The sequence below is a fragment of the Lupinus angustifolius genome, chromosome LG15 (genome assembly GCF_001865875.1).
Source record: "Lupinus angustifolius cultivar Tanjil chromosome LG15, LupAngTanjil_v1.0, whole genome shotgun sequence".
Taxonomy (NCBI): domain Eukaryota; kingdom Viridiplantae; phylum Streptophyta; class Magnoliopsida; order Fabales; family Fabaceae; genus Lupinus; species Lupinus angustifolius.
In genome coordinates, this window is record NC_032023.1 from 15490714 (window position 1) to 15513209 (window position 22496).

The 22496-nt window shown below is 32.9% G+C and overlaps 3 protein-coding genes across 4 annotated transcripts; 2 read left to right on the plus strand and 1 right to left on the minus strand.

Annotated features, from left to right (window-relative positions):
• Positions 382-5890, plus strand: LOC109328225 (dipeptidyl aminopeptidase 4). 2 transcript variants are annotated; one of them, XM_019561585.1, is made up of 6 exons: positions 382-582; positions 1272-1740; positions 2448-2642; positions 3210-3239; positions 3486-4595; positions 5135-5890. In XM_019561585.1, the coding sequence occupies exons 2-6, from the start codon at positions 1315-1317 to the stop codon at positions 5684-5686; spliced, it is 2313 nt and encodes a 770-aa protein (XP_019417130.1). In that variant the 5' UTR covers positions 382-582; positions 1272-1314; the 3' UTR covers positions 5687-5890. The 2 variants fall into 2 exon arrangements, with proteins under 2 accessions (XP_019417130.1, XP_019417131.1); XM_019561586.1 differs by having other exon boundaries at positions 1329-1740.
• LOC109328379 (phosphatidylinositol 4-kinase gamma 3-like) lies at positions 10455-14594 on the plus strand. Its single transcript, XM_019561820.1, has 3 exons — positions 10455-10665; positions 11332-12992; positions 13870-14594. The coding sequence occupies exons 2-3, from the start codon at positions 11631-11633 to the stop codon at positions 14245-14247; spliced, it is 1740 nt and encodes a 579-aa protein (XP_019417365.1). The 5' UTR covers positions 10455-10665; positions 11332-11630; the 3' UTR covers positions 14248-14594.
• Positions 17375-21294, minus strand: LOC109327842 (probable pectinesterase/pectinesterase inhibitor 34). The gene is made up of 4 exons (XM_019561013.1): positions 20751-21294; positions 20226-20593; positions 19002-19138; positions 17375-18107 (listed from the first exon to the last, which is right to left on the minus strand). The coding sequence occupies exons 1-4, from the start codon at positions 21261-21263 to the stop codon at positions 17410-17412; spliced, it is 1716 nt and encodes a 571-aa protein (XP_019416558.1). The 5' UTR covers positions 21264-21294; the 3' UTR covers positions 17375-17409.

A 22496-nucleotide genomic window follows, 5' to 3' on the forward strand; every position in this document is an offset into this window, starting at 1 on the left:
TATATATATATATATATATATATATATATATATATTTCATATTCAATTAAAAAATATACATGAATTGAAAACATAATAGTTTTGTATATTTTCACTATATTATTTAATATTATATTTAATTATTATTTACTCTGAAAATAATACAAATAAATGATGAATAATTGAATATAAATCTTTATACTAATCATTTTTGCATACAAAGGTTAATGGTAAGAAATAAAAAAAGAATAAAATATATACTAATATAAAGAAATAAGTTATCTTTTTAACAACTAAAATCTAAACATGTGTCCTAAAAAAAATATGTTAAACATTTAATAGGATGACTTATCTAAGTTTATTTTCAACTAAAAAATATAAACAATTAACAATTTGGATCATCATTTATCTCCTTATCTATAACAATCTCTTTCTTAACTCCTTCTCTTCCCTCTCTTAAACTTTGCACATAGATTCCAATCTATCTCTCTATAAATTCCGATTCCCTATCAAACCATGTCTCTATATCTTAATCTCATTCTACAAAATTCCAATTAACCATTTCTTCATTTTCATAGCAGATCCTTCCCATCTTATACCCAGGTTAGATTCTTATTACCATCCTTAATATTGAATTTGGGTTTCTTTTAATTAACGATAATCAATCCAAAAATCGTTGCTTTTTTGCGATCGGATTCAGTTGTTGTTGAATTGTTGTTTGTAAGTGAGCTCAACAGTACAAAGCTGTTTGTAAAAAAAATGGGGTTTGTGAATTTTAATCTAATTTAATTTTAATCCAACTTGCTTAATGTTCTATCTTGCTTGGTGTCAAAGGCTTTTCTTCTCTCTTTATTGATGATGCATTGATTTGATATATGTGAAGAATCTCAGACTTAAAAGTTCTTTTAATTCTATGACTCAGTTTCTATCAAGGGGAACTTTTTGTCCCTTTTTTCTTCTTTCAAGGGAACTTAAACTTTTAAGGTTTCACTATATAGACATAGTTTCTGAAAATTTTATTATGTTTGTTCTCATGAAATTAATTTTTATTTTTATTTTTTATAATGATTTTGCTCTTTGAAGAAAACACATTCAGTTATGCTAAATGGTAGGTAGAGGATTTATTCATAATCAAGCACTGAGAATTCCTTTAATTTCTTTTCTATTTATTGTCAATGCAATTGAACTTGGGGGCAAATGTTATTCATGTTGTTGTTGTTCTCTGATCTAAAAGTTATATACTTGGCTTTTTGGCCTAGGGGAATGTTCTTATATTTCATGCTTTATTGCAGTTCAATCATATACCCTTTGCTGTATGTGTAATGCTATGAGTTGATGAACGAGAACAGGAATCTGAAACGTCCAAGATCACCGCCATTCAAAATGCCTTTGACAGACTCTAATAATGTGCAAGATATTGATGATAGCATTCTTTTCCCCGTTGAAGAGATTGTACAATACCCATTGCCTGGATATGTATCACCAACTTCAGTAACTTTCAGTCCAGATGATACTTTAATTTCCTATTTATTCAGTCCTGATCAGACATTAAACAGGAAGATATTTTCCTTCGATCTGAAGACCAATAAACAAGAATTGCTATTCAGTCCCCCTGACGGCGGACTTGATGAGAGTAATATTTCTCCGGAAGAAAAGTTGAGGAGAGAGAGGCTGAGGGAGCGTGGGTTAGGAGTGACACGGTATGAATGGGTGAAGACAAGCTCTAAAAGAAAAGTGGTCATGGTGCCATTGCCAGCTGGGGTTAGTTCCTTTGTCCTGCAAAAAATATCATTATTTTGGCAATTTGTTTCTTATTAATTGATTTAAATGTATGTTTTTGTTCAGAATATAAGAACTGGTAATAGGATTTAAAAATATATGTTGCACCTTAGTACTTAAAGCTGGTATGAATACTATAGAACACACACACATAGGTACATATTGCACCAATATTCGCACCATGCTACCAACGGAATGTCAGTTCTGTCTTTAAGTTCCATGTCTGTCCCTTTATAACACTGTTGCTCGCTACAAACTATCAATGTTAAGACGTTCTATTATATGAATACATTATTTGAAGCCTCAATGCTGGTTTTTACTCTCTTTTGGTAGAGGGGTGGTCTGTCTTTTTGCAGTGTTGCCTCACATAGTTGAAAAGCAACTTGTAGTTATTTGCTAATTTATTCAATTTCTTTTAAAATCGAGCACCGTGTATCTGATTTTCAACACTGTGTTAGCTGTAAGCCTGTAATGATTTCTATCCCACCAGTGTCTTTAATATTGACTTAGCGTTATGTTATCCTGATGCTAGTATAGCAGTATTATTTATGGCTTTATATAAATGTTATGTTGAAGTATATATATTTTCTTTCGGTGTATATGAAACTTTATGTGGCCTTTGTATTTTATATTGTTTAATAACTTTAAGTAGTAAAAAAGTTATGGGTAATGCCTTTTCCACTCGACAGATTTATATCCAGGATGTTTCCAATTCAAAAGTAGAACTCAAGCTTCCAAGTATTTCAGGCTCGCCCATTATTGATCCACATCTGTCTCCAGATGGGTCGATGCTTGCTTATGTAAGAGACAGTGAGTTGCATGTTCTGAATCTCTTGAGTAATGAATCAAAGCAGTTGACAAATGATGCAAAGGAAAATGGTTTGGTAAGTTCAATAATTGGTTGGTGTTTACTGTGTTGGAGTTACTATATGCATTTGAATTATATGAAAAGCAGTTAATGAATCTTATATAGTCACCTGACTAGCTAATGTGACCTTTCTAGCTTAAATCTCTTGACTAAAATAGGATACGTATGTTTCAAATTAGCTGCACATATCCTATTTTACCTCCTTTATAAGTGGTTGATTTCTATTATGAAGCATCCGACTGCTGAATTTGGAAGCTTGGTCATTTTATCCTTCTTATCATTGATTAGGTGGAAGTAAAATTCAGTGTCGATTCTCTTCTAGGGTACAATCTCTAGTAGGATTCTAAGCTAAGCCTATGCTTCTTCTTTTCTAATTTATGAAAATATGAATTTTGACATTTGGAACTTCAAAAAGTGTTATCTTTCTTTTGACTATCTGAAAGGCTTTTCGCTTGTACTTGTCACTCATAACTCTATATGATCGCATACTGTTTTCAGTTTGGCTTCTGGAAGATAAATGTCATTTTTTAGCTTTATATAGTCTCAGTATTTGAAATTTTAACACTGTGTTTGTGTATTGCAGATCCATGGGCTTGCCGAATATATAGCACAGGTGAGATTTCATTTAATATAACATCTTCTTTATGTAACCTTAAACTAAAGCAGGTGCATTGTCTTCCTTGTACAGAGTAGTCCTTTCCACTTTGGACTGGACAAGTTGGGCAGTAAATAGTTTCTGATATGATGCCTTTTTGCACTATATCAGTGTTGGCTTGGTTGGCATTTTCCTCGAGTTTTATAGTGCTGAGAAAGAACTCTCTTTAAAGTTTTATGGTGACACATGATTTTCTAATTGCAGGAGGAAATGGATAGGAAAACTGGATATTGGTGGTCACTTGACAGTAAATATATTGCTTTCACTGAAGTTGATTTTTCTGAAATACCACTTTTTAGAATTATGCATCAAGGTAAGAGCTCAGTTGGTTCAGAGGCCCAGGAAGACCATTCGTATCCTTTTGCAGGAGCTTCAAATGTTAAAGTACGCCTTGGGGTTGTTTCGGTAGCTGGAGGCTCTGTCACTTGGATGGATCTTCTCTGTGGGGGTACGGAACAGAAAAACCATGAGGAGGAATATTTGGCAAGGGTCAATTGGATGCATGGAAATATTCTTACTGCGCAGGTCTTGAACAGGCACCACACTAAAATAAAGATCCTTAAGTTTGATATTAAAACAGGCCAAAGGAAAAATATATTGGTGGAGGAAAACAGCACTTGGATCACTTTACACGACTGTTTCACCCCTCTGGATAAAGGATTAACTAAGTTTTCGGGTGGATTTATCTGGGCTAGTGAGAAAACAGGATTTAGACATCTTTATCTTCATGATGCAAGTGGGACTTGTTTGGGTCCCATCACTGAAGGTGAATGGATGGTTGAGCAAATCGCTGGTGTGAATGAGGCGACGGGTCTAGTTTATTTTACTGGAACCTTAGATGGCCCTCTAGAGTCCAATTTATACTGTGCTAAACTTTTTGTCGATGGAAGTCAACCACTGCAGGTCCCTGTGAGACTTACACATAGCAAGGGGAAGCACATTGTAGTCCTTGATCATCATATGCAAAGTTTTGTTGATATCCATGATTCCCTTGATTGTCCTCCTAGGGTGTTACTTTGCTCTTTGGATGATGGAAGAATAATCACGCCTTTGTACGAGCAGTCATTACCAATTCCAAGATTTAAAAGGCTTCAACTTGAGCCTCCAGAGATTGTTGAAATACAGGCTAATGATGGCACTACATTGTATGGAGCTATATATAAGCCTGATGCTTCTAGATTTGGACCTCCACCTTATAAATCTATGATCAATGTTTATGGTGGTCCGAGTGTACAACTTGTTTCTGACTCTTGGGTTAGTACGGTTGACCTGAGAGTGCAATACTTGAGAAACCAAGGCATCTTAGTTTGGAAGGTCAGTTTCTTGAACTTTACTTTATTATGTTCCTCTTTTTTATTTTTTATTTTTTTGACTTTAAATTTTGTATGTATCTTGCCTTTTGTCACTAATTACATGAAGGTGGACATGGGTACATAAAAACAAAATTTTCTATTAGTCTATAAGCCTTGATGTACTTAGACATGGTTAAATTGCAAGTATTAAATTGTTTGCCTGAAGAGATTGATAGTAATATGATTAATATAGAACTATAGACAATCCATCTATTATTTATATGTGGAAAATGTTAACAGACCTAAAAGTGAAGGGACTTGTTTTCAATTAAGAAAACATATTTACCCTTGCATTTGATGTTTCCATTTTATGCCTCAGTGGTTGTTGCAGTGATCTAATGTTCCAAATTGATAGGTTCTTGTCCTTTGAGATTTAAAATCAGGAAGGTTTTGCCCATTTTTATGACATGTAGTAGCATCGAAAAATCTTGCCTTTGCCTCTTCCTATCAAGTTTTTTAGTTTCCTCCCTCCAAGTTAATTATTGCTTTTCATGTTTACAGTTAGACAATAGAGGAACTTCTAGACGGGGGTTGAAGTTCGAAAGCCATTTTAAGCACAAACTTGGTCAAGTTGATGCTGATGATCAGGTAACTGGAGCAGAGTGGCTTATCAAAAAGGGTCTCGCAAAAGCAGGCCACATTGGGTTGTATGGGTGGAGCTATGGTGGGTACCTCTCAGCTATGGCCCTGTCAAGATATCCAGATTTCTTCAAGTGTGCTGTGGCCGGTGCGCCCGTTACATCGTGGGATGGATACGACACGTTTTACACAGAGAAGTACATGGGACTGCCATCTGAAAATCAAGCAGGGTATGAAAGTGGCTCAGTTATGAACCATGTGCACAAGTTGAAAGGAAAGTTGCTGCTTGTGCATGGCATGATTGATGAGAATGTGCATTTTAGGCACACTGCAAGGCTTATCAATGGACTTGTTGCAGCTGGAAAACCTTATGAGCTTATTGTTTTCCCAGATGAGCGCCACATGCCGCGACGCCATAGAGATCGAGTTTATATGGAGGAGCGGATATGGGACTTCATACAGAGGAATCTGTAAGATAAGAACCTTTCTTATGCATATTTCATGGTTGTGTTCAATTGAAGAGGAAGAGTAGTTTCTGATGTTCCTTTACCCAAAATTTGGTTTTTATTTCTTTATGCCTATTAAACTGGTTAGCTACTTTGGTTCTTGGGCGATTGGCTATTTGGTCCATTTCATTTCAAAGGTAAAAGAAACAGTTCCTGGCTTATATTTTACAAATCATGTAGTCTAAGGACATGTCTAGGTAAAATAGCTTATTTAAGTGCTTGTTCAATAAGCTTTTTTAAACAAGCTACAAAAGTTTATTATATGTTTATTTCACCTACTTCTCATAAGGTTACTGAAACCAGTTAAAAAGTGCTTATAGGAAGGTTAAAAGTTATTTTTATAACTTTATTTTCATTAGTCCAAAAAGCTCTCTAGTTGGGAGTTATAATTTTTGGGCCAGGTTACAAAGTAAAATTGTAGAAGAGGAATTGATTTAACTTTTATGGGGCATTTGCTTAAAGTTTATGTAATCATCAATCACAAGGAATTGTTATAGCTTTGAGGGTACAGCTTTAGCTTTCACAAGGAACAATATAATTGGTTTTAACACCATTTGTGTTATATTTGTAAGGTTTTGTTCCATCAAAATCAAAAGCACTTTTGATAAGGATCAAGTGAAGTTTAAGCGAGTATTAGTCTAACAATCTGAAGTCATGGTGATACTATTTATTACACATTTACCCTATTGTTCAAAATCAGACTCAAGAATGAATCAAGCTATCTATATATTATATTAAAGTTAAGCTATTTTTAGTGATTCATTCCACCAAGTTGGGGACAAGTATTACTATTCATAGATCATGAAAATGGAATAGAATGCGTGAATGAAGTAGTGATCCAAGATCATGCAGATAAGTAGTGATCCAAGAATTAACCCTTTGCTGTAGATTGAGATTTCCTATGAGACTTAACTTGACCCAAGCTTTTGCAAATATACATTATGTATGTACCTTATATCTTTCAAGCTTGGAGCACTTTGATGCTTTTATGGGAACCTTTGTCATGCTTTTTAGAGGAACAATGTACACATGAATTCTAATGTAAAAAAAGAATAATTTTAATTAGAATTTTCATACACTATCAAATTAAAGTGGATATCATTGGATAAGGGAAGTTTGGTGTTATAATCTTTAGAGTTGGTGTAGTTGCTATGGGCTGTAAACAAGATGAGATATGTATCGGGTGTTTTATTCTCTGTCTCAAGCCAATCATGAATTAAGTTATGAATAATATACAAAATTTAAAAGCAAAAGGTAATAAAATTGAGCACTCTAATTGATTTGAGGCATAGAATGAGATACAATTTAGACATGTGATCTTCATTCAACAAGAACTATAATTTTTTTATTAGATTAAAATGACGGGTTGATTTTTTAAATTATATAAGTCCGTTCAATTCAGCTTTTATTTGGTGACTAACTTACATAATATTAATCAACTTGGTTCCTTTAAGAATATTATATTTTTTTGTCAATAATCAAAGAGTATTAAATGTGTGCAATTGACTCAGTGTAAAGATATATACAGTAGTGCATTATTAATCATTTAATTGAATTATTTTTTTTAAAGTTAATGATGACTAAAAATAAATAATAGATGATACAATGACAGTGTAAAAAACTCTTACACTATTAGTATATATCTTTTTCTTATAATTAAATTGATTGGTGACATATAAAGTTATACATACAATGCACGTTTTAATAATCTTGTCAATGAAAATGACTTATCACTAATAAGACATTGGTCTAGTAGTTTAAAGGTTTTATTGGATCTTCAATGTTAAAATTACGATTCTTGGAAGTGACATGTGTTGAGAGGTGCAGTTTCGAATCCTGAAAGAGATTAATTCCTTACCAAAAAATGCTTAAAAATACAATTAGTAGTACAAAAGGGGACAAGATACATTGGTTCCTTAATAAAGCTGTTGATAAAATTATTATTTTACTCAATTTTAGTACTTTAAATAAACTTTTAAAATTAATCATACTACTCATAATTTGGGTTATGTTAATGAGTACCCTAAAGACATTCTTTAACAAACACAGAAAGGAGAAATATGAAATTAGGAAAAATAAGTTTAACGTTCTCCACATATTAAACATATCATTTTACAACGAAATATTTACTCCCTGTAATCTCTTGTAGGTGTAGATTTTCAACAAAGTTTTATTCTTATTTAACTATTCATTTCAAATTTCATTACAATATTAATTACTTATTTATGATTATATACTCAATTCATTATTCCGGAGAAAGAAAAATAATAATGAGTTAAAGTGAATAAATAAATTGAAAATCATATCAAATTTGTTATAAAAAAACAATATTACTTTATGTAAAACAAGTTAAGACAAGAGTCACACTACTTTTAAAGAAATAGAGTAATTATTTTGCATTATTTAACATTATTATTAGGGATAGCAATAAAAATCGAATCTCTGGATATTTGTTTGAACTCAACTTTAACGGAAAAAGTCAATGTAATTGGTTTCAAGTTTTAATCGATTTTAACTTTCGGGTTTGGTAGAACTAAGATCTTAACTTAACACTATATATATATATATATATAAATAATTGATGTTATTTTACTGAACTTATTTCCTTCAACTGTATATTTCCTTCGTGTGTATATATATATAATTAAATTTCCTTGATGTTATTTTATTGATGTTATTTTAATGTTTGTAGGCCATATATACATAAAACTTGTATAAGTTTCTGTCTGTAGAGTTTCTTAAGACGGTACAGATGCCAAAGGTTATCACATTAATGGTATACATGCCAAAGGTAATCACATTATATTTACTAGTAGAATTTCCTGTTTGTATCAATAGAGTAAAGGTTTTGGTTGGATTTTCCATAGAGTTTAGCTTACCTAAAACTCGATGAGATTAAGGATGGCACCATTATTTTTATCTCCTATAAATTTGGATTTATTTGAGTTTAAAGTTAACTAAGTACAAACTAAGCTCTGATTCATTCTGTTGTCATTCCTAATGTCCCAAGAATATAACTTAGATTTCAAAACAATAAATGAAATATTTGAAAATGGAAGGACCCACTAAAATTTAATTACATGTTGCTTTGATTGGTGTGGATTTGGTTGATCTCCATCGCATTAATAATAATAATATCATGCTATTAGAACACTCACTCATGTAATGCTTTTCTTAGTAACTCATGGTTTTTAAATGTGTTCTTATCCGATTTTAAATGCACCTTTGAATTCCTCATGTACTAATTTTCAAACGTGGAACCCAATTTTGTCCACATAAAATACTTTCCTGCAAAATGGTTATATTCATTATTAATATTTGATTTGGAAAGTTATCATAAGTTTTGGATTTGTATTATTAAGAAATGAGGCCATATCTTTGTTGTGCATAAACGTCGTCAAACAAAGGAAAGAGAAATGACATGTTCCCTTCCGTAATGTAATCTAGGAATGGACTAGATTATAGTCACTTTATCATAATCTGAATCCATTTAAGAGAAAAATAATATGTATGTAATGAGATCTAATAATTTTTTACACTACTACTATATTATTTATTATTTATTTTTTAATTATAATTAAAAAATTAAAAAGTAATAATAGAATGATGAATAGTATACTAACTGTATATAAATAGTTACACTTTTAGTATATATATATATATATTATATTCTTAATCTAATATTTGAACATGCTGCCCGTTCACAGTGTCACAAAAGAAGGAAGAAATTAAAAGATTGCATAGTAAATGACGCATAGTCATGACATGGCTGACACCTATTGGTTTAGTTTATGTGTTGCTGAGTTAGCACAAACTTGTTACCCAAGTTTATTTCAGTTTAAAATTTGTGCAATTACAATGTCAAATCTTGTTAATATATTATTTATCATTAATTTGTATTATTTTTGTATTAATAAATCAGAATCATACATATTAAATTCTTATATATATATATGGTAAAAATATTTATAAATAATTTTATATTTTGTATATATACTCTTTTCATTATTTAAAAACTGGACTAATGTTAATGACTTAACATTTTCAGAAATAGTTTAGATTTCGAATTATGACACTACTACTATTGTCAATTTCTTTTTCTTTATCATTATGCTTCTTTCAATTTTTGGACAAATTCTTACTTATCGACATTTTTTCATCAATTATAACTCTTACTTGGTTACGTGAAAATATAATCAATTACTAAAACTCAAAGAAACAGAAGGTTCTCAAACTTTGATTTGGCCTTACAATTTTCTATTACGTGCTCAAGAGGTTAGCCAAAAGAAAAAAACAATTCAATTTATAGACATTTAGTATATATTATATAGTATTCATCTGTATTTTTATTTGAATATAATATCTATATATTAATAATATAAAAATTTGTATATATTTAGTGTATTATCTCTTTCATTTGAATTATTTTTTTAAAAGTCAACAATGATTAAATAATAAAAAATATAATGACAATGTAAAAAACTCTTATATTGTTATTGCATAAATTTTTCTCTCTTTTTATTTTATTTTTAAAAAGTCAATAATAATAAAACATGAATGATAGGTGATACATGATAATATATAAAAACTCACACACTTTTAATACATATATATTTTATAATTAAAATTCAATAATATAATAATATACCAAAAAAGCTCTTACAAAAAAAAGGGATGGAGTGTTTAACTTCGATGACAAGACATTGAGTTCGCTACTATAAATAGCACCAATACTCCATTCATTCGTAACAATCACTTTGTCTTATTTTTCACAATTCTGTTCTCTCTCTAACTAACAACTCGGTACTGTGACTCAGTGAGTCAATTTTCCCGGAATATAAGTTTCTCCGATTCCGGGAACAATGATTCATAACGATTCGTACAATGCCGATTGATTCCTCAACTTTCTCTTTAAATCGACACACTACCTAACCTTCTTCACACTCTGTAAGCTTGATCTTCATTTTAATTTTCTGTTTATTTTTTATAATTGTTATTGAAATGATTCTTTCTTTTATGTGTAATTAGAAATTGGATTTGGTTTTGATTATTTTTTATAATTGTTACTTTTTATTCTTTGAACATGTATGGAAATTTGATATATCTGTGTTTGACTCTTCCAACTTTACTCTTTTGATGTAATAACCTAAAAAAAGGATAATTACTAATTTGTGATAATTGAATCTGATTGAATGTTTCCTCTTTCACGTGAAATTGAACCAGGCATTTTCCAATATACAGATTCTTATTGTTGTAACAATATTTGAGTGAATCCATACAGCATGTGTATTATTATATGCATATTAGTATTTGATAGTCTTAAATCACCCAAAAAAACTATATGGAATTTAATTTTAGCGGATCTATACTATCTAACATAGTATCATCTAAATCAATTAGCTCAAAATTTGGAAATTTTGAACATCTATAAAAATATAATCATGTAGTTATTACTTTCCTACATTTTAGAAGTTTATATTACGTCGTGTATCTAGGAAGTTCTTATATTGACTTATACTGGCATCAAAGGATCACTCCCCAATCCCATATGTGTATTCTTGTCTTTAATTGAATTCCTTATTATGTGACTGAAATTTTTCTTCCTTTTTGTAGGGTTACTGAACTTCAATTGGCAGGGCATCCCGTTTTTCCTTTTTGTCCTGTACAAAATTTCCCATAAAATAGCTTAAATGTTGCTGATATGAAAATACGATACTATCAATTCAATGAGACATCTGATCGACTGATCTTTGTAGAAGCCAAACGATTAGAGAAGAGAGGCAAGAAACATTTAGGTTGCTCCTTTTGTGATTCCATAGCATCTCTGATGAGGCCATCTTAGTTTCACTGTTTGTTGAAAGGTTCATAGCTTGTTTTTTTAGCCAGCAAGATTTTGAACCTGTAAGTTGAGAATGGCATGCGTGGTACTTCGTCCAGTGCATGAAGAATCTTTTAACCCAGACTGTTTTAGTCCTCATTTAAGGGACTCAATTTTGATTTACCTAACTGTTGGTGGATCTGTGATTCCCATGCATATTAAGGATACAGATTCAATTGCTTCAGTGAAGCTGAGGATTCAATCCTTCAAAGGATTTTTTGTAAAGAAACAGAAACTAGTTTTTGAAGGGAAGGAGTTGGCTCGCAACAAATCTTGTATCCGCGATTATGGTGTTGCTGATGGGAATGTGTTGCACCTGGTGCTAAGGCTTTCTGATCTTCAAGCTATCACGGTTACGACTGTAGGTGGAAAAGAGTTTGGATTTTATGTTGAGAAAACTAGGAATGTGGGTTATGTGAAGCAGAAAATTGCAAGTAAATCGAAAGGGTTCGTGGATCTCAAGGATCAGGAATTAACATGTGATGGTAAGGCACTTGAAGACCAGAGGCTCATTGGGGATATCTGTAAGCACAATGATGCTGTAATTCATCTTTTGGTCAGGATCTTAGATGCCAAGGTAAGGACTAAACCAGTTGAGAAGGATTTTGAATTGTCAATTGAGGCATCATGCACAGACAATATGGTGACCAACTTAGGCGCAGACCAGTTAGGGTCAGTGTCCATAACAAATAAGGTCCCACAGAGGAACCAATTGACAGGAGATTTTCTTTTGGAACCAATTATTGTGAATTCCAATATCAAAATTCCACCAGTGATCCAGGAGCTAATTAAGATTACCTCTGAGGGGTTAGTAAAAGGCAGTAAACCAATTCAATCTACGGAGGGATCCGGAGGAGCTTACCTCATGCAAGATTCATCAGGCTTAAAGTATGTTTCTGTTTTCAAGCCTATTGATGAGGAGCCAATGGCTATTAATAATCCTCGAGGCTTACCTGTCTCTGTGGATGGTGAAGGATTAAAGAAAGGTACACGAGTAGGGCAAGGTGCATTGAGAGAAGTTGCAGCTTACATTTTGGACCATCCTAGGAAAGGACCTCGCTTATGTCATGACAAAGAGTTGCAGGGTTTTGCTGGAGTCCCGCCTACCGTCATGGTCAAATGCTTGCATGAAGGGTTCCATCATCCTGGTGGTTATAAAAATGTTTCTGGTAATGTTAAAATAGGATCACTTCAGATGTTTATGAGGAATATTGGAAGTTGTGAAGATATGGGCCCTGGTGCATTTCCAGTGGAAGAGGTACACAAGATCTCTGTGCTAGATATGAGGTTGGCAAATGCAGATAGGCATGCTGGTAACATTTTGGTTGCCAAGGATGGTGTAGATGGTCGAACTGTGCTTATTCCAATTGATCATGGCTATTGCTTGCCTGAGAGCGTAAGTCTTTTGGCACTAAACTTATTTGTTCTGTTTATAGGGAACTGTGTTGTGTCTTCATTAATTCCATTTTCTTATGCTTGTCTATTTCAGAGTTGTTGCAAAAATGCTGTAAAATTCTAAATGCAATTTTCTGCTTTTTATTTGCCACTTTTCTCTCTGTTAATTTAGTTGTCAGATTTTTGTTATATCCTGTACACCTCTACATAATCTTTTGAAGTTTCTTGCTATACTGCATGAAATGTAGCTTGTTGACACTTCGTTTATCACTGTACTTCAACATACCTTCTGATTTTTTGGTTAGTAGTTAAAAAATGGCATCTCAATGCACAAGGCTCCCACTTAGTGAGGGTTGGGCAGAGTAGATGTACACAACTTTACTCCTGCAAGCGGAAAGGCTGGGTTATTAGTTTCTATTATATATTATGACTTTATATGCAGACCATAACCTCACTTGCCCCCTGTAGAACTTTTCTAGTTTCTCAAAAATATTAAAAAAAAAATCAGCAATGCCAATGTCTATCATTCATAATTCAAAACCCTTTCAGCAATCTCAAGTTAGTTTCTATGATATTTGCACTGTCTCTATTCCCTTTGTTCAATTTTTTGCAATCCTGGCTAAATGTATAAGTATCTGTTTATAAAGATTGTGGCTTATTAACTTTGTTGTTGTCCTGTCATATTTGAGCTGCTTTGCAAATGGTTTTCTTCTTTTCCTGTTTGTTCCATGTTGGCTTTTAAATGGTTTTCTTTTTATTTTGCCAGGGTTTTCTCCCATTCATGTTGGCTTTTAAATATTTGCTTATGTATTATGTTACTGACTAGTTAATAGTTATACTGGCCGCAAGCTCATGTTGGTTTTTTACCCCCTTTGCAGTTTGAAGACTGCACTTTTGACTGGTTATACTGGCCACAAGCTAAGGAACCATACTCCCCGGACACCATTGACTACATAAAATCTCTGAATGCTGAAGAAGACATTAAGCTTTTGAAGTTTCTTGGGTGGGATCTTCCTCCCAAATGTGCTCGCATCCTCCGTATATCAACCATGCTACTTAAGAAAGGTGCAGAGCGAGGACTCACTCCTTTCAACATGGGAAGCGTCATGTGTAGAGAAACACTGAAGAAAAAATCTGTCATTGAGCAGATTATTCAGGAAGCAGAGGAAACTGCACTTCCCGGAACAAGTGAAGCTGAATTTCTTGATCTTGTTTCAGTGATCATGGATAATCACTTAGAAGAGCTATACCCATGACTGATTACACTAGTTTACGTACCTATTAATAAAACGACTGCTACTACTACTACTGTTGATATAAGATAGTGATAAGTAATGGCAAGAATCGTCTTTAAACTCCAAAGTGGAGTGAACTACGGTTAGAACTTCAATCCTACCACCAATCAAGCACGCATGCTTGTATTGTAATATTGACTTTTATGTGTTTTTTACATCTCTGAATTATGGAATATATCCATATATGGAGTGTTTGAGGTACTGTGCAATATCTTTTATGGAGGTAATGTGCAATATCATCCCTCTAATATGTTCTTATTGAGCGAATAAAATAGTGAATATATATAAGTTGTACTTTGGCTTGTAAATTTTTCCATGTTCAGTTCATGTTGTGTTAGTATTGAGGTTCTGAATGGAGCAGGGAAATGCTGCAACTTCCTTATCTATGCTTGGAAATAATGGAACTTGGTGAATAAACAAATTTTGAAGGAATGAAAACAGAGGGTTTGTATTACCTTGTATGGAAAATTGGAATGTTAAGTGAAGGACTCAATATATAAATTAATCTCAATAAATGGTGAAAAACTGGGAGCCAAACTTAAGAATTTTAGTTCAACTCATTTAAAATTGATTTTATAAGATAGAAATATAAATCTCAACCCACCATGATCCAAAAGAGTGGATAAATCTGGCTTTCTCGCCCTGCAAACATGTTCATTCCAATGGAACTTTCTCCCAGTAGTTTATAGCTAGAATATGAAGTTTCTAATACCGGTTAATTGCTTACATAATATATTTCAACATAAGTTTTACATTATAACCATGACTTATAACTCAAATGAGACAAGTATCTACTTTGGTTGCATTTTGGATTTTCATTTCCTATCCCTGTCAAGGTTCTGGTTTTTTTATTTATTTTGCTTTTTTGATTTGTATAAGAAATCTGATTAATCATATAAGAGTTGACCAACAAGACTTTGTCGAGTGGTGTAAGACCATATTTAATCTACAAATAGGTCAAATGTTCAATTCTTGTGAGCAATATTTGTTGAGATGGTAATCACATACTTCGAAAAAGTTTAGGTCATTATTAGGGATACCAAAAAATCCAATAGGAGTTGAGAAGACCCATTATGATAAAGTTTTTCCAAAACCTACTTATAAAATTTGGAACAACAAAAAATGAGTAAACTTATGTTAATAGATAACACTGGTGAAGTTCTATCATCACCAATTTTCTAGATCAATGATTGACTTCAAAAATATATGCGTAATAAATTAACAACTGAGGTATCCTTTATGACAACGTTTTCCTACAGTTGAGATTGCTTAACCTTCTCACATTGTTTGTCTCCTTGCAAGAAAGTTATTACTCGACAAGAAAATTTTAAACCAAACCCAACATAATGTGGATAGGACTGGGAAACTATGAACATTAATAATTATATAGCTTATGATGAGAACATTACATGTGATATGTCCTATCTGGTGTCCACGTTAATAAATGGCTTGTCATGCATTCTCTACGGAAGTTTCCAGTTAAGTACCCTAATAAACCAACGTACACATTTAAAGCTAAAGTTGTTTATCTTTACATTATAAAGTATAATATTGATACATTGAGTTTTAGTGAAATTACATAGATCATCTCTCCATTTTTTGTACTTACAAAAAACACCTGATTTTTATCCATACATTATACTGACTACATCTGCATCATAAATGAGTATAATTTTTTAAACAAAAATGATGATAAGTGTAATTAAGTTAAACAAAATATGATATATTGTGGAGACATGCCCAAATAGTATACAAGTGAATATATTTTCATTATTTTTGGTTCAATATAAGATGCATAAATAATTCTAAGGACATATTTAAATCACTCTTATACTATACTCCAACGAACAAAAAATAATGAAAATGTATTAACTCGAATGTTATTTAATATTGTTTCTACAATATATCATATTTTGTTTAACTTAATTACATTTATCACATTTTTTATTTAAAAAACCACACTTATTTCTACACATTATATATATGGAGAATGTGTAAGATATGTATAAAAATTAGGTTTTTTAACACTCATAAAAGTTAATGACTTGACTACACATTATATATGGAGAAATGGTGGAACAGATTTTTACATTATCATGTATCATCCACTATTTATTTTCAATCATTGTTGACTCTTCAAAAAAAAATCCAAATAAAAGTTGGATGATACACTGAATGTGTATACATATTTATACTGTGCATAAATAGATGTTACGCGCTAAACATTTGGTCTACTTATTAGAGTGTAAAATCTAAGTATTGTTATTACAAAGATTTATACACAGTCGATACATCATCTGTCATTAATTTGTATTACTTTTATTTAAGAGTCAATGATAATAAATTATGAATGATATATTTAACGATGTAAAAATCTCTTCCACTATATGTGAATACATATTTTTCTCTTCTTATTAAGCAACCAAAACTTAATGTTACATTTGAAAATGATGTTTTTCTCCAAAGGAAAAATAATGTATTTAAGTAAACAAAAGTTTTATGTATATTATTTCCTAATAAATTGTTGAGTATATTACAGTTGAGTATATTACACTCTCTCAAGTTTAGATTAATTTTATTCATAACCTCTTTATTTAAAAAAATTAGTTGGTTGTAATTATATTTGCCTCCTCTGAATAGCTACTGTCTGTAGTATGAGGGTAATTTACTAGGAAATAGATTCTCTCACTTTCTTAACCATAAGTATAGTTCAATTGAATATTGATTCTACCATTAATTAATCAAACAATCAAATCTGGATTCTATCATTAATTAATCAAACAACTAAATATGGTTTAGATCTAAATTTGGCCACCATTAAACCTTTCTTATCAACTACTTAAGTGTAACATCTTTGACTTTGACTAATTACATATAAGAGCCCCATATTTTATAGAAAGCTGTTTGCACTTTATATTTTTATTCACCCTCGTGATTGAGGTAAGAAAAAAAGCATTATAACAAATAAATATATTATCTTAGATTTACAAATTACAAAAAAATTAACTATAAACTATAACAAGCCTATGACTAACTGAGTCCGATTTTTTATCGTGGAGGAAGATTGAAAACTTGTCTATAATTTTATATTTGCAGTGAAATTCAGGTTTTGGGCTGATAAGTTCAACTGGATAGCCCAACCATGAATGAAACTCCAGTAGAGGGCAACCATGTTGAGCCCGATATGAACTGGCCCACCGTAAACCTGCTGGCTTCGACGGTCGACGTGATAACCCGATACCCGGGCCATTGAACCCGTTGCCCAATTGCTGCACCCGGCCCATAATTCATGTACTCACCATAATACAATGTGTTTAAGGCAAATGTTTTATTCCACTCCAACCATCCACATTGATGTATGTGATCATCCATATATGACATCATGTATACAGTTCTCGAGTGTAGTTTCCATGGTCGACCCAAATACGTTTGGTATTTACCCTTGACTGCTTCCAAATCTGGTGTGGGTCGAATTTGGCAGTCATGGATTGAAATGCCAGTGTTTTGGTTAGGGTCCTTTCTATTTTGGGCCGTGATACTGTTTTTCTGTTGGGCCATGGGCTTGCGAGCATTGAGGCTGCAATTTTGGAAAACCACTGCAGCGTTGCCGAATATGAAATCAATTGTGCCATATATGTCACATTCGCGGAAGAATTGACGGTTAGAATGTACATAGCATGTGTCTTGATAACCGATGATGCTACATCGATAGATCACCGAGTGGTCGGATCCAACACGAAGGGCCACTGCTTGGTGCTTATCAGGTCCGGCGTAATTCTCGAATGTTATGTCTCTTGCTATAAAACCAGCACCACTAGCAGCTGTAGGACACGATTCAATGTAAAGTATGAGGTAAAAGTATGTGACATAGAATTGTTATTAACAATCTCTAGGAATTTTTTGTCAATGTAGAGGAGAATGAAAATTATTGACCAAATTGGCAAATAATGCAAGGCCCACTAACAATAACTTAGGTAAGATGAATTAATGCACAATGTTAGAGATGAAGATGAATGTCTATGAATATTGTATTTGTATGATGATAATCAAAAGTCAACAAGTGTTGATTGTTTGCTTTGATGCATACAGTGCGTGAGAATGCTTCAGTGGTACGCTTGATTATAATTTAACATAACACATACACGTAGCTAGATATGTTGAGCCAGGTTACTTTAGACTAAAGAAGATCTGAAGTTAATAAATGCAATGTTTTGAACTTTAATTAACTTGTCACCTCACTATGCCACAACTTCACTTGGTTAGAAAGTTTATCTGGTGCTTTTAACTTTTGTGATTTAGAAAGTTTGGATTGGAATTAAAGAGGATGCAAAACACATTATTACGGGAATAGTAATGCATGCACACTAATATGGCATTGCATGTTGGAATAATAATGCATGCACACGAAGTTTGGAGTGTATTCTTATTATTGCCAATTTGTTGTAGACCACACAGCAAGGAGTCTTAAAATATGACAACCTAGAATCAGGTCATGTTATTCTTATAGTGTACTAACTCATGTTAGGATTAGGAATTACAAGAATAAGGCTCATCAGTTCTTGTTTTTTTTAATCTGCACCTTTCATTTTATTATTTTTACTTTTTTCATTTATCATATTATTTTTTAATATATAAAATAAAGGTCGAAATTATTGTGACAGATAGATAATTAAAATTAGAATAATTAATAATCACGAAGGTTAAAGGAATTTTACCGAATGATGCGGTGCGAAATGTGGTAGTGCCATTCAGAAAGTTTTTACGGCCTGTGATGACCGTCTTGCCCTTCCCATCACCTATCAACATAAGATTGGTTTTCTTTCTCCCCACCTTTAAATTGTTCTCTTCGTACCTGGAATGGAAATTGTATCAACAAATGGTGGTGTCTTTTATTTATTATCTATCATTTATATTTAATTATTATTAACTTTTAAAAAATATAATTAAATAATTGATAATATACCAATCACATTATGCACATGTGGCTCTTCACCCAAGCAAGCAAATTATTTTAATAAAATTAGTCAAACCAATTTTGTTTATATGGATCTATGAAGATGGTAAAGATTTTTAATGTCAACATTAATGAGGATAGAGGGTTATACTGTGGATGAAAAAAGAAAATTTCGTTGTCATCATCACAATATGTCAGTCACCTGATTACCGTTGCTAACAGGGCGGGACATATGGAAAACAAAGATTTGTTGTCCCAAACTCTGTCCCAAATCTTGTTACAGATTAATCCTATTATATCACATCAATTAAATAAATTAAATATTCATAATTTTATTAATTTTATTTTATTGTGATTAATCAGGAATGTAGCTAGAGATATGATCGAAGAAAACATATCACCATCCAGCATGGAGAGGAGCCAGAACTCTTCATCCAACATGTCAAAGAAGCAATTACTCTCAGTTCACCTTCACAAACTTAACCGACACAAAAGTAGGAAGCTCGTGTCCTTTCTTATTAATAGGACAAATAAATACTCATTTATCTATAAAAAATCGAAAAGCTCAATTTTTTTTAAATATGAGTCAAATTTATTTATTTTAATATTTTTTATGATTACTAATAAAAAAACTATTTTAATTCATATTTATGATTTTTAATACTAATTTAAATTTTTTATTTTTCAGTACAATAATTTTTTAAAAATTAAAGTTTGTGTTCACTTTTAATATCTCTTGTGATCATCATTACACTATATATCCAATTAAATTTATATATAAAGGAAATTTATTTTTTAATTTAAAAAATATAATATTGTTTTTCTCTCATTTATGATTAATTAATCTGTCTCAATAAAAAAACAGATAATATAATAGAGCTATAAATACTACAGAGGTAGTAAATATGTTAGGATCATCAAAACATTGTAAGACGTTCTTACATGAGTAGTGGATGAGAGAATGATGTGATATGAATGATTTTACCTTCCTGCCCTTACGTAGATAATGAATCTCCGGCTACTATACTCTGGTGCTTTCTTAATTGCTTCAGAGATTTTCTTCACCACTCCATTACCATCTTTAGAAACGATAACATCAGGTTGTATCTCATTTACGGGTAAGCTCAACAATCTCCTATCTCGTGTTTTCAACCATCTCGGGAAATTATCTTCTCGCATTGTCATCAATCTTCTCTTGTTCTGTATCGGCACTCCTGAGAAATCATCACCAGCACCGATAGAGGAAAATATCGCCAAACAGTTACTCAAGAGCTCCGATAAGTCCCTCAGATTGTTCGCCATCTGGTCCGTAATGCCGCCGTTAGTGTCGGCGAAGCCCTCCGCACATGTGTCCTAGTTTTCAAAAAACATGATAGGGACCAATAAGAGAAAATAGTTAGGAAAAATAAAATCTGAAAATGAGAGCGTCAACAAAATTTAATGCGTCTCAAACCTCGACCAATTGTTTAACTTATTTTGCAAGTAACTAATTTCAATCTGAAAAAGTCACCTCATTGGTGAGTGCGGCGCTCAGCCACGTCAGCACATCATCGTAGGAGCCTAGAGGCCTGATGTCGCCGGAGACGGAGGAGGAGGGCGGAGCGACGGAGATAAGAGAGCGGGAGAGGGCGTCGATGGAGTCATGAAGGAGCTCAAGGCAGTCGTCGTAAGCGGCTTGGACGCGAGGGGAGACGGTGGAGATAGAATCGGAGAGGGAGACGGAGGAGTAGAGAGCCTTGGTGAGGTGTTGCAGGGTGATGTTGATTGAAATGTGAATGAGGTCTTTCTCCGACGCCGTTTTGGAAGCAGGGAACTGGAGTAGATAGTTTGTGCATAGAGAAGGGAATCGCGTTTTGTTGCAGGTTATAGAGATGGCTTGGGTGGGTTTGCTGAGTCGGGTGGGGGCATTTTGGCCATTGTCAGAAGGTCGAAAGTGTACGGAGAGGATGAGAACAGCGGAGGCTGCGGAAGCTGAGATTAAGACGATGGTGAGAAGTGAGAGGAAGATGATCTTCTTCTTCATGGTGGTGGTGGTGGTGGTGGGTGGTGGGTGATATTCGGAGTAAGAAGAGGAGCCACCATTGTCTGAGAGTTTTAATTTCATTCTAGCTATGAAGAACGAAATTCAAGAGAGACACATGTAGTTTCGTAGTGTGCAGTGATGAATAATGTGTAATGTAAGGAATGATGCACTTCATATAAAACAAATGACACTTTATGTAATAATAATAATTTAATTTATAGGAATTGATTATTTCTCTCTTACATCTTTCCTGTCCTTATTTAAAGTGAAAGAAAAATATATGCACCTATGTCTTTACTACATTGTACATGGTAGTACTATAGTAGAAATGAGAATGAAGATACTCTGTTTCAAAATAAGGGTGTCTTCCTGTTTCAAGTATAATGTGCTTGTCCTGTTTCATAAGGTAGGTTGGTGTGCATAGAGTCCAAAGGTAAAACATTATCATATTTTAATCTTGTGAAAATAAACTCCACTCATTTTTATTTTTCCAATGTTGGTTGCCTCCAGTAATGAAAGTTTGAGTTATCCTACCCATTTAACTTGTGCCAACATAATACTAGCAAAACAAATATGGACATATGCATGCCGTTTTACAAAAATGGATGAAATCTCATGTCCTGTTTATATTATCATGGACTAATAGCAATGTGGGCGAGCCCACACACATAACTTGTGGTCTCATATACCCATGAGTCCAAAAACATGAACCAATATCCGACCTGTTATAAGTATTATTCACATATTCGATCATCCGAGGTCTTATTGTCATTCTTAGTCTCTGGTGGCTTCTCATGAAGTTGTGCTAATAACGATTCGTGAGTTGTCGACTAATGTAAATGGTATGTGCTCATGGTGGCTGCTAGGTGGTCATCTAGTATCGTGGTTGTGGCCACCTAAGGCAGCTCAACTAGGTTTGGTAAAGGGAACTGGGATGGTTGGACTAAATTCACGATTATGAACAACGGTGAAGGGCTTTTGAGTTAGATTAGTAATTGGGCCTGAACTTTTTTTATTAATCAACACCCAATTTCTAGATCCAATGTCCATGCACCAGATAAAATTGGCTAACAAAATGAAAATACATGCTATAAGGGGGTTTATTTCGCAGTTCCTGTTTGGGCTTTTAGCTCTGTTCATTCATCGAAGAAAAAGACAGGCCCACGTGTAAATGGGCTTCAAAGAAGCGAAATATTTCATGGGGAACATGGTTGAAGTTTCTGGAACTTCCTA